The sequence below is a fragment of the Typopeltis vanoorti genome, chromosome 14 (genome assembly GCF_054136105.1).
Source record: "Typopeltis vanoorti isolate ZY-2024b chromosome 14, IOZ_Tvanoo_1.0, whole genome shotgun sequence".
Lineage (NCBI taxonomy): Eukaryota > Metazoa > Arthropoda > Arachnida > Uropygi > Thelyphonidae > Typopeltis > Typopeltis vanoorti.
In genome coordinates this window covers 29847467-29860191 of record NC_143562.1, presented here as the reverse complement: position 1 = coordinate 29860191, position 12725 = coordinate 29847467, and the positions used below count along the sequence as shown (strand labels likewise).

Below are 12725 nucleotides of genomic sequence, written 5' to 3'. Positions count from 1 at the left end.
ATAGGAATTGTGCTGTAATTAGATTACAAAGTATTGGGATGTAAATTGGCAACTCAGAATATTGATAAGGAATTCTAAAGTTATGACGAATTCCAGAGCTTTTAAGGAAGATTAGTGAAAAGCTGATTTTATTGCGAAGTAGTAAATGAGGAACAACTGAATTTTCTAGTGAAAGTGTGTCTACATTTGTGATGAGCAGAGATTAATGATTAAGTTATTTTAAAGAAGATTACTTTTGAAATGTGTAGCTCCAGTGTGATAGTTAACTAAAGTTTAAGTGTGCTTCAGTGAATACCATGAGCAAAGGATTTATCTGGTAAGAACTGTCCAATTTTATATTACTTCAGTGCAGAGATATATGTGTAATTCCTCCTCTTATTCCCCACATTAACTATAACGTTTTTTGCTGAAATCAGCTGGAGTATGAAGTATGAAAGTGTATACTCAGGAAGCAGTTGTTGCCACCATTAATGTATTGAGACTTTACTGACTGTGTGATAATAGTAAAATTTGTTACTAAGAGATTTTGTGATATTGAACTCTATTAAAAGTTATTTTAATATTGTGAAAGCTATAAATCTGATAGCAGAATGCCCATAGACTGAATCTGTAAGATGCTGTGACCAGTTAAGGTAAGACATTTATATTATCTTGTTCTCAGAATTAAGTTTATATGTATAATATATAACCCAGAATTAAATGTTTTATTTTGATGATTTTAAAATTGTGTTTGCCTGAATCTCCTTTACTGCACCGTTCATGAAATTATCGGACCTAGCGGGAGCTTCAAACATAAGAGATAAACTCGGCCTACGTAAGAAATAATATTGATATAAAATGAGTTGATGGTTGGTTTCACTACATTTCATTAGACTAATCTAGATATAGAGTGGCACAGTCTAAAAATATAAATTTCTCTATATTTAAATTAGTAATCAACCAGCAACTTATTACTTGTTTAAGAACAGAGTTAAAACAAGATGGCGGATCAAAAACAAGGAAGTATGATCTAACATAGGCCCACGTGATTTAAAACCAATTTGTGAAGTCATAGAATATATGGTTTTTCTTCAGGATATTCTTCAATCTCCTCTCATCTCTTGATGTAGTTATTACCTTTAGACTGCTATTGCAGCTATTATTTTGAAAACTCCATTTATTACAATACTGTTTCAATCTCAACTCACACTTGAGAACTTTTCAATTCCTTAGCTATAAAGTGTTGAGTTTGGGCCTTCTTTATGTAGTGACACCATACAAAACTTCTTAGTCTTCCAATATATCACTCGTTCAATCCATGTTTAGCGAACGATTAACTGAAATCCACATGTAAACGATTCCTCACACACACCAATCAGTCCACAGTTACTGAAATATATGCTATTTCAGTATATGCTCTCCTCAAAACCGATTGTTAAAATTTGGAATATTCTAATATTTTGAGCCACGTTAAAAATTATTCTAATTTTGTGAATGTTTTCAAGTAACAGTTTTCTTATAAATAATTTATATTACATTTTTATGTGTTTGCATGGTTATATAATCTACAAATTATGTAGATTTAGATGATGCTAATTCATATTTGGTAATAATTATTTTCTATGCAATAAATTGTCATTGGTGGTGTGCCTCATAAATGGTTAGTTGGTTAAGGCTTATTGCCACAAGGAGTGCAAAGGGTATACTGGGCCAAACCACAGCTTATAAATGGCTCATGAGCTTTATTCCTCCATATGTTTAGGGTGACAAATGATTCATCACCCTCTCACTGACTCAGCTTATACAGCATATTACCTTCTAAGGGGAGGAAGTTTCTAAGTATGTAGCACTAGTTGAGTGCACTTATGTCATCTGCCATGCTGAGTCAATGCCTAATGAGAAAAGTGTAGAGATTTTTCAGTACACTGTTTTTTTTAATCATTTTTTTTGAAATTTTAATTTTATAAAATTTTGGACCCTAATCAAGATGGTGTGTAAAGATTTTTCACTAGCCAAAAAATTACCTTACTAGACCAAATCAAAGTCCATTTGTTCAATACCAGTCATTGTCATCTGGCTGAGATAACCGCAGTATCGAAGTCTATGATTGCTTGCTTGATACAACAGCAAGATAAATTGTGAGAAGAATGGACATGCCATAGAAAAGAGGAAACATCCCCAAAACAGAAGCATGAAGGTAAGGACCCTGACATTGAGGATGCCCTAAATCATGGTTCTGCATTATAACTGGATGAGGAGTATGCGTCAGTGGTCCAATGTTAAAAAAGAAGTCAGAGGAGCTTGCTAAGAAGCTGGGTCATGATGATTTTAAAACAACAGATGGTTGGGTGTCTCGATGGAAATGTGGACATGGTATTAAATTCAAGTTACATCAATTGAATGTTTAAATATCAAATATTTTCTAATGTGTTATGTATTTTGTTTCAATTAGGATTATATTGAAAGACAACATATCTCTTTTGATATTGATGATGAGGAAAATTTAAATATGTATATATTTCACTATTGTAATTAATTTGAATAAATGGTTTGTTGCTTATTTGTATAAGGAGACCAGCTATGACGTATGCTATGGAAACTGTGGCCCTGAGGAAAAATAATATCAGCAGGATGGAGGTAGCGAAGATGAGAATGCTTAGGTGGATGTGCGGTGTGACCAGAAAGGATTGTCTGAAAAATGACTATGTAAGGGGAATGGTGAAAGTTACAAACTCAGGAGTGACGATACAGGAGGCAAGTATGAGATGGTTTGGTTATGTGACAAGGAGGGAGGACAAGTGTGTGTGGGGGGGAAAGGTCATGCAGATGGATGTGCAGGGGAGGAGGAAGCGTGAGTGGCCAAAGAAGAGATGGAAGCCGCTGGTGGAGGAGGACCTGAGGATGAAGAACTTGGATGTGGTTACAGCCCAAGACAGGAGGATGTGGAGGAGACTCATTAAAAACAGCTACCCTACCCAAGTGGGATAAGCTGCAGAAGAAGAAGAAGATTTGTTGCTCAGTCTTTTTAACTATTAACATGAAACTTTGTATAATTATAATTGGAGCAGCCATTTAATTGGACCAAAATTTTCTAATCCCAATGTGTTCCAGTTAACTGGAATTGTACATGAAAACAAAATAAAGAAAAAAAAAATTATTGTTATTATGTGACACCTCCAGGGAGTTCAAAGACTCGTTGAGGGAGGGCACCTACTCTACAACTCTCTGTCTCCACCACTCAATCCACCAACAACAATGAACTGCAACTACATCAACTCCATCTACTGCCCACCACAGTAGATGATGGGCAGTAGATGGGGTTGATTAGCACCTGGTAGTAATGATAACCATCTTGTTTGTACACTACTACCTTTTTAGCATTTATCATCCTATAAGACTGAAAAATTCTGGGCAATTATTACTGTGAGACCACAGGTATGGTGACCAAAGTGAAATATTGGCTAATAATTTAATAAAATGTAGCTAATTATTCTTAGACCTTTATTTCTTTAATTACATATAACCAAGTGATAATCAGCATCTTGGTATTCACATCAAGTTATCATACTATTTGTTTTAATGTGTTGTATTAACTAGTATTAATATTATTTTTTCACATTGCATGAATACATCTCTCAAAAGTTTAATAAATTAAGTATTTTTTCGTAATTTTAATGATTGCTATTTTTATGCAGTGGAATGTGATGGACAATGTGAAAGTTGTCAAAAAGAAAACCCCCATAATTGTACTAAATGTAGCGATAAGAAAGTGCTCACAAAAAATGGGCATTGTGTTGATAGCTGTGCTGTGAGAAGTTATTTAGAAGATGGAAGATGTCTATGTAAGTATTACTGTAGCATCATAATACAATTGAATTGTTTTGTTCTTCCCTATATCTGTAGATAGGATTAGGTGCTGCTTGCAACTATTCATAACAGTTCTTTACAGTAAAAACAACACCAGAGGATAAAGATGATGCCAATACCATTTTGAATACTGGTATGCAAGAGGCACTGTTGCAGCCATGTTATGGCAAGGAGACTGGTCACTTTTTTGTATGTGAATCATATCCAAGTGTCCATCTCCTCTCACCACATGTCTCCACTTTATCGTTCCATCTTACCACAAACAAACTAATGGTGAATTTTACAAACAATGACAGTGGCATTGCAAAAAAAAAGAATCTTCCTCAACTGGTCCCAATAAAAAACACACAATGCATCCAATCACTACATAAACCATGCCAGAATCTGCTTATTAAAAACTCACTTTCACATCCACTTCACTAACATCTGTGGCATTAACAGCAACATGAATGACATTCCCCATCACTTGCAGTCATTCAGATCAGACCTCCTACTTTTGACAGAGACCAAAATAGCATCTACATCCACCACTGTCAACCTCCAGTTTCCAAATTACACACTTACACAATTCCTTTCACCACAAGGGGGGGGGGGTACTTGTGCCTTTCTGAGATCAGACATTGCATGCTAGAGAGTTGCTAATTTAGAACCCCCCCCCCCGCTTTTGACCTCTCTGGCTTCAGAGAGGAAAACAAATTTACTGTTCTCCAAACCCCCTGATAACTGTTTAAACCTCTTCATATCATCATCATCATCATCATCAAATTCCTGCCATGTACCCTCAAGGGGTGTACAGGATATGACAGTACTACATGAAAAACATTACATCATTATTAATTTCCTATCTACAATTTTCCTCCAAATCAGTCTGTTACTTGTCAACACTCCAACATTATCAGATCTTATATTTCTATTGTCTAAAGCACTTTGTACCGTATCAATCCACCTATATCTTGGTCTTCCTCTGGGTCGTTTTGCTGCCAACCTGGCAGAGAACACTTGTTTTGCTAATCTTTCTTCGCCCATTCTGTTTAAGTGACCATACCACCTGAGATTAGCTCTGCTAATGCATTCCTGGATGCTGACAATGTCTAGTTCTTTCCTAATATCCTCGTTTTTAATATGATACTGCCATTGATGCCATCTGTTCACGCCTATAATCTTTCTCAGGACTCTCATATCTGTGGTCTCTAGTCTTTGGTCAAGTGTTTTACTTCTGACCCAGCTCTCAGATCCATAAGTTAAAACTGGTTTGAGCACTGTCTTGTATACAGCTAATTTAGTGTTCCGAGTAATTTCTCTCTTATTCCATATGAATTTATTCAATTGACTTCCCACCATACCAGCTTTGCTAATTCTGTTGTCTATTTCTATATTTAATTTACCATCTTCAGTAAAAATCGTGCCTAAATAGCTGAAATGTTTTACTTGTTCCACAGGTTCTCCATTCACAACACAGTTGACATTTTCAATGATTCTGCCTATTTTCATTGTCTTTGTCTTTTTATTGCTGACCGTCATACCATATCTATTACAACAGTTATTCAATTTAGTCAGACAATCTTGCAGACTTGTAGCGGATTTATTTAGAAGTATAACATCATCCGCATAAAGCAAAGAGCTGACATTAACATCTCCAATTTTGATATCATGTTTAATACCACTTTCCTTCATAATGTGATCCATATAGATAATGAATAACAGAGGGGATAATGTACATTCTTGTCTCACACCAGATTTAACATTAAACCATCTTCCTGTACTTCCTTCAATTCTAACTGCTGACTTACAACTCAAATAAAGACTAAGTATTGCTTGATATAATGCCCCATTGACACCATATAACTGCAGCGTATTGAATAGTTTCTCTCTTGGCACCTTGTCATATGCCTTTTCCAGATCGACAAAACTTAAATACAGATCTTTGTTATATTCCCATGCTTTCTCGACTATTTGTCGTAAAGTGAAGATCTGATCCTGACAGCCTCTATTTGGCCTGAATCCAGATTGTTCTTCACCAAGCTTTTCTTCCACAATTCTTCTCAACCGTTTCTCAAGTATACTTGCATAGATCTTGCCAGGAACACTCGTAGGGAAATACCTCTGTAATTCTCACATGCAGTTTTATTTCCCTTTTTATATATGGGTACTATGAGAGCTCTACTCCAATCATCGGGAATTCGTCCCTCTGTCCAGGCTTTCTGAACTAAGCAGTGCAGCCACTGTAAGACTCTTATACAACCATACTTCAGCATTTCTGGTCGAATATCATCTACTCCTGCTGCCTTTCCACATTTCAACCCTTTGATGGCTTTTTCTACTTCAAGTATGGATATGTATTCCTGACTGCATGCCTGGTCAGTGTTTTTTACCACTGTGCTGTCATCACTGCTTGTTTCATTTAGCAGTTTTTCAAAGTAATTACTCCATACTTCAAGGATATCTTTTTCTCCCATTTTCATGTCACCTTTATCATCTCTAATTCCTTTTACAGCACTCTTTCCTCCATTCTTAAGCTTCTTCAACAACCTCCAGAATAATTTGCTACCTTCTTGATATTTATTTTCTATATTCTTGCCAAAGTCCTCCCATGACTTTTGTTTAGCAAGTTTTACACAGTGTTTAGCATTCTTGCATTTGTCTCTATATTCTCTAACAGCACAAGCTGACTTATTTGACAGGAACTTTTGGTATGCTTTCTTATTTTCCTTCACTGTCTCTTTAACTTCCTGTGTCCACCAGGGAGTTCTGATTTTTTTTATCCTTACAGACAACCTCACCACATGCCTCTCTGGCAGAATCAATCAATGTTTTCTTCAGAGTTTGCCACTGAATCTCCAAGGTTTGATTCCTGTTCTCAAACTCTTTCATTTTCTTTTCAATAATCTTTGTGTATTTTAGTCTACAGCTCACATCTGAGAGCTGCTCAACTTTTATTCACTTTAAAACTTTCTTACATGTTATTCTTTTCAATATGAAATTCAATTTTATCCTGCTCAAGACTAAATAGTGATCACTTCCAATTTCAAATCCTCTGTACACTCTGGTGTCCTGCACCAGGGAGAAAACATCACTATCAACAATAACATAGTCAATGAGACTTTTCTTATTCCTAGCCTCTTCTCTCCATGTGAATTTGTGCACATTTTTATGTTGGAACATGGTGTTAGTAATAACCAGTCCATGTCCTGAGCAGAAATCCAACAGATATTTGCCATTATTATTAGCTTTGCTCTTTTCTCCAAATTTTCTCAAAATATTTTTGTATGTCTGACAATCATTTCCTACTCTGCTATTTAGATCCCCAACAAGGACCAACTTTTCCTTTTTCATTGTGTCAGTTGCTTTTTCTAAAGCCTCAAAAAATTCCTCCACTTCTACCTTAGTAGAACCTTCTGTGGGACCATAGGCACAAATAAGTCTCATTGTCCAGTTCCCCATTCTCATATTTGCCCACATTACTCTACTTGAGACTGACTGCCATTCAAGAAGATTAGTCTCGTATTTTGTGTTGAATACTATGGCTACTCCTTCTTTTCCTTGATTGTCATTGCCTGAATATAACATTTTGTATTTATTGCTCAGAAAGATCTCACCAGTTTTGGTCTTTTTTGTTTCAGTCACCCCTATTATGTCGATCTGGTACTTATCTAATTCCTCAGCTAGCTCCATTTCTTTGCCATTCAGGCTTCTTACGTTGATAGTACCGATCTTTAACTCTGGTGATGTTGAGTTGGGGTTTATTTTCAGATTTGTTCCAGTAGCTGACTTTTCGCTGTTCGCCCTGGTTCCCTGGTGAAAACAACGGGGGCCTTGTTTAACTGGGCAACGCCCAGCCGGCATGAAATTTTGTCATGTTGTACCATCATTCTATATTTTGATTTAACCAATAAGAATACAATTCGGTCGGCTAAATCCCAAATTGCCAGCCCATCCTCGTCCGTTCAGTATCCAAGTAGATACCCAATAGGGTGCACCACGAGAAGGTGAGGATTGGACATTGGGTCAGAAGCCCTGGTCGGTTCTCAGCATTCCTTTACAGGCTATGTGGAGGTCTCCTCTCTCTTCATATTATTATTATTATTATTCAGGCCTCCAAGGAGTCAAAAGACTAATTGTGAGAGATCCTTCTCCTAGGAAACACAAAGTCTATCATACCACTACTTGAACTCATTGACCATTCTTGCTCTCACCACTCTATCAGGCAATGCATTCCATGGTTCCACTACCCTCCATGCAAAGAAACCACTCCTCACCCTCTTGTTCACAACTTCCTTTCATACTTTCCAGAGATGACCCCTTGTCATTGCTCCTTCCCGTTCCTCCACCAAGTGAAAGAACTCCCCAGTGTTAACCCTGTAACTGCCTCTCAATAGTTTAAAAGTCTCGATCATATCACCTCTCATTCTTTTATCCACCAAACTCTGCAGTCCACATTCCCTCAGCTGATCCTCATAATTAACATTGTATAGTCCTGAAACCATCTTTGTTATCTGCCTCTGTACCCATTCCACAGTTAATTTATCCCCTTCAAATCCTGGGGAGACCAGATCTGAGAACAATAGTCTAAGTGTGGTCTGATCAGAGTCTTATACAACGGAATGATAACCCTGTTATCTCTGCAGGTCAGTGTCCTTTTCATTATCGCAGCAATCCTCTGCATTACCTTCACTGCCTTTGCAATATGTCCCCTAAATTTCAGGTTTCTATCATCAACCCCCAGATCTCTTGTCTTCCCTACTTCTTCAAGTAAAGCCCCTCCAATCGAGTATGCAGCCTCCCTTCGATGTATCCCAAACTTCAAGACTTCACATTTTGCTACATTAATCCAATACTCCCATTCATTTGCCCATCTGTCTAGTTTATTCAAATCCTTTTGCAGGGCCGCCACATCTGTATTATTACTAATAATCCTTCCCAGCTTCTCATCATCTGCAAACAAATGAAGATTCCCTTGCAATCCATTGACAATGTCATTGATATTGTCATTGATATAAAGATTAAACAATAGAAGTCACAGAACTGAGCCCTATGGGTGCCACTTATAACCTTCTGTCTCCTTGATATTGCCCCACCATACACAACTCTCTGATAACTATCAGACAGCCAATCCTGAATTCATTTGACTAACATGACATCTAAACCCATGTGTGCAACTTAAATATCAGCTTATCATGTGACCCCCTGTCAAATGCCTTTGCAAAATCCAAAAAAATGGCAGTATATACCTTTCCCTTATCAACCGCTCTTGTCACTTTATTGTAAAAGTCAGTCATATTAGTAAAGCAAGAGCGCCCCATAACAAATCCATGTTGACTCTCACAGATAACATTACCCTTATCTGCCTAACAGGGTGCTTAAGGGTGAAAGAAGAGGAGACCTCCACATAGCCTTTAAAGGAATGCAGAGAACCGACCAGGGCTTCTGACCTAAAGCCCAATCCTCACCTTCTTGTGGTGCACCCTGTTGGCTATCTATCTGGATACTGAACGAACGAGGATGGGCTGGCAATTTGGGATTTAGCCGACCAAGTTGTATTCTTATTGGCTTAAACCAAAATACAAAATGATGGTACAACATGACAAAATTTTATGACGGCTGGGTCGTCGTCCAGTTAAACAAGGCCCCTGTTGTTTTCACCAGGGAACCAGGGTGAACAGCGAAAAGTCAGCTACTGGAACAAATCTGAAAACACACCCCAACTCAACATCACCAGAGTTAATGATCAGTACTATCAACATAAGAAGCCTGAATGGCAAAGAAATGGAGCTAGCTGAAGAATTAGACAAGTACCAGATCGACATAATAGGGGTGACTGAAACAAAAAAGACTAAAACTGGTGAGATCTTTCTGAGCAATAAATACAAAATGTTGTATTCATTTGTTTAAGTTTAGAGATATTACATCCCATATCGTTTCTTAGCCGAATAAGAAACTCAAAGAGTTTCATGCCGAAATATAGTTTATATAGTTTCTACTATATTCGGCATGAAACTCTTCGAGTTTCTTATTCGGCTAAGAAATGATATGGGATGTAATATCCCTAAACTTAAACAAGTCATATGTCACCGAATTGAAGCCTTTGGCTCTTCATATATCTAATAATGTTATATTCATTTTGTAAAATAAGGAGTAGCCATAGTATTCTACACTAAATATGAGGCTAATCTTCTTGAATGGCAGGCAATATTAAGTAGAGTGATGTGGCAAATATCAGAATGGGGAACTGGACAATGAGACTTATTTGTGAGACTTATCGTCCCACAGAAAGTAGAAGTGGAGGAATTTTTTGAAGTTTTAGAGAAAACAACCGATACAACAGAAAAATGAAAAGTTGGTCCTTATTAGGGATCTAAATAGCAGAGTAGGAAATAATTGTCAGACATACAAAAATATTTTGGAAAAATTTTGAGAAATGAGAAAGCTAATAATAATGGCAAATACCTGTTGGATTTCTGCTGAGGACATGGACTGGTTATTGCTAACACCATGTTCCAACATAAAAATGTAAGAATCAAATTCACATGAAGAGAAGAAGCAAGGAATAAGAAAAGTCTCATTGACTATGTTATTGTTGATAGTGATGTTTTCTCCCTGGTGCAGGACATCAGAGTGTACAGAGGATTTGAAATTGGAAATGATCACTATTTAGTCTTGAGCAGGATAAAATTGAATTTCATATTGAAAAGAATGACATGTAAGAAAGTTTTAAAGCGAATAAAAGTTGAGCAGCTCTCAGATGTGAACTGTAGACTAAAATACACAAAGATTATTGAAGAAAAAATGAAAGAGTTTGGAACCAAACTTTGGAGATTCAGTGGCAAGCCTTGAAGAAAACCCTGATTGATTCAGCCAGAAAGGCATGTCTGCCCAACACTGTATATGATCCCTCACTAATTTCTCCAAGATCTTAACAACTACTGATGAAACACAAACTGGCCTATAATTAGACACTTTCAGTCTGCTACTCCCTTATGCAATGGCACTATCTTACCTTCCTTCAATCCTTGGGTACCTTTCCTGTAGCCAGACTTTCATTGAAAAACCAGGTCAAAGGAGCTGTCAGGTCTTGCACATTCTCTCCAAACCCATGGCAAAATACCATCCATTCTGACTTCTTTACTGACATCCAGAGTACCGACATCCACAGTACTCAGTACATGGAACACACTCTCCTCTTGCACCTCTAAACCTCAAACATGCCCTACCCTTCTAGTATTAAAACCTTCTTCTCTAGGATGAAATACTCCAATAAAGTGCTCATTGAACAACTCCACTATGTCCTCTGCATTAGTCACTCTATTCCCAATTTTATCTCACAATGTCATTCTTTCACAATCATTTCTCCTCCTACTGGCCACATAGCTAAAAAATTCCCTAGGATTTTTTTTAGGTCTTAATGCCAATCTCTTCTCATATTCCAGTTTTGCCTTTCTAACTATATTAGTCACTCTCATGGACTGAATCTTATATTCTTCATGCATCGGCTCTCCATCCCATGCCTTTTATCTCTTCCATAATCTCTTTTTCAGCTTAAGTTCCTGTTTGATATTGTTTGTCATCCACTTTACACCAAATTATGTCCACTTCTTCACTCGTGAAATACAGCTTACTATTGCTGCTAACAAATATTCCTTCACCATTTCCCAAGCACTAATGATATCCTGGCCTTCCAATTGCACCCTCCATGGAACTGCCCCAAGTTGATATTATTATTTAATTTAAGGGGATATTAAATCCCACATTGTTTCAAAACCGAATAAGAAACTCAAAGATCAGAGAGTTTCATGCCGAATATAGTAAACTATAAAATATCGGCGATTACTAGCGTGAGCTAATGCAAGTAATCCTAGTACGTAGTACAATATCCCCTTAATTTAAATAATGTTTATATCGCCGAAATGAAGCCTATTGGCTCTTTATATTTAAGTGATATTATTATTATTATATAACACTTCCAAGGAGTCCAAAGACTCATCAAGGGAGGGCACCCACTCTACAACACTCCATCTCCACCACTCCACTAACTACTTTCATTATCTACACCAATGCCCTCTACCGCTGACACCACCACTAGTATTTTCAGCGACAATTACAAACATCCATGCCCATGGTGGGATTCGAACCCACATCCTTTTGGCTGGAGAGCAGAACCACTCCGCCAACCAGGCCGGCATCTAAGACTATTCTAAGACCATATCTATTACCATATCTAAAACTATTGTAATCACCTGCCTTATAATTCCACATACGTTCTCTTTTCTTTGGTACACCTACATGTCTATTCATCTTCCAAGTCAAAACCACATGGTCACTCTCTCCAATTGATGGGACAGATGTCATCTGAGTTATTATCAGCTCTTCTGATGCTATGACCCAATCCAAAACTCTTGAACCTCTTGTTCCCACTATTGCATGTTACCTAAGATATTTGTCCATCAAGAATTCTAGAAATTCCATCCCCTTATTGCTACTTGTGTTTTCCTCTTTCCAGCTTACTGCTGTAGTTAAAATCTACCATAACAATCATTCTTCTTGCACTTTCCAAGCTCAACTGACTAAACATTTCCTGCTCCACACCCTTTATATCCCTTGGCTTGTAGCAACATCCCACTAAATATCCTGTCTTGTCTTGTCCACCTCTACTTCACACAATATGCTTTCAAAATCATTAGTGCCACTGTCTTCCAAAGCATCCACTCTTAGAGGACATAAGTCATCACTTATAATAAGAAGTACTCCACCACCATGTTTTCCCCTCCTATCCTGCCCAAAAATGCTGTATCCTTCTACTTCTATTCCTGTTATTATATCATCTTCCATCAACCATGTCTCAGTGACCCCAATAATCTTTGCCCAGGCTGATGCTATCAGCGCCA

At 37.4% G+C, this 12725-nt stretch overlaps 1 protein-coding gene across 3 annotated transcripts in view; it reads left to right on the top strand.

The window, feature by feature from the left end:
• Positions 1-12725, top strand: part of LOC150099333 (extracellular matrix organizing protein FRAS1-like) — a 1385483-nt gene that overhangs the window by 255568 nt on the left and 1117190 nt on the right. For all 3 annotated transcript variants that reach the window (XM_090403569.1, XM_090403568.1, XM_090403570.1), the window contains exon 13: positions 3675-3821. In XM_090403569.1, the coding sequence (XP_090259695.1) occupies positions 3675-3821 (147 nt within the window). The remainder of the gene's footprint in view (positions 1-3674; positions 3822-12725) is intronic.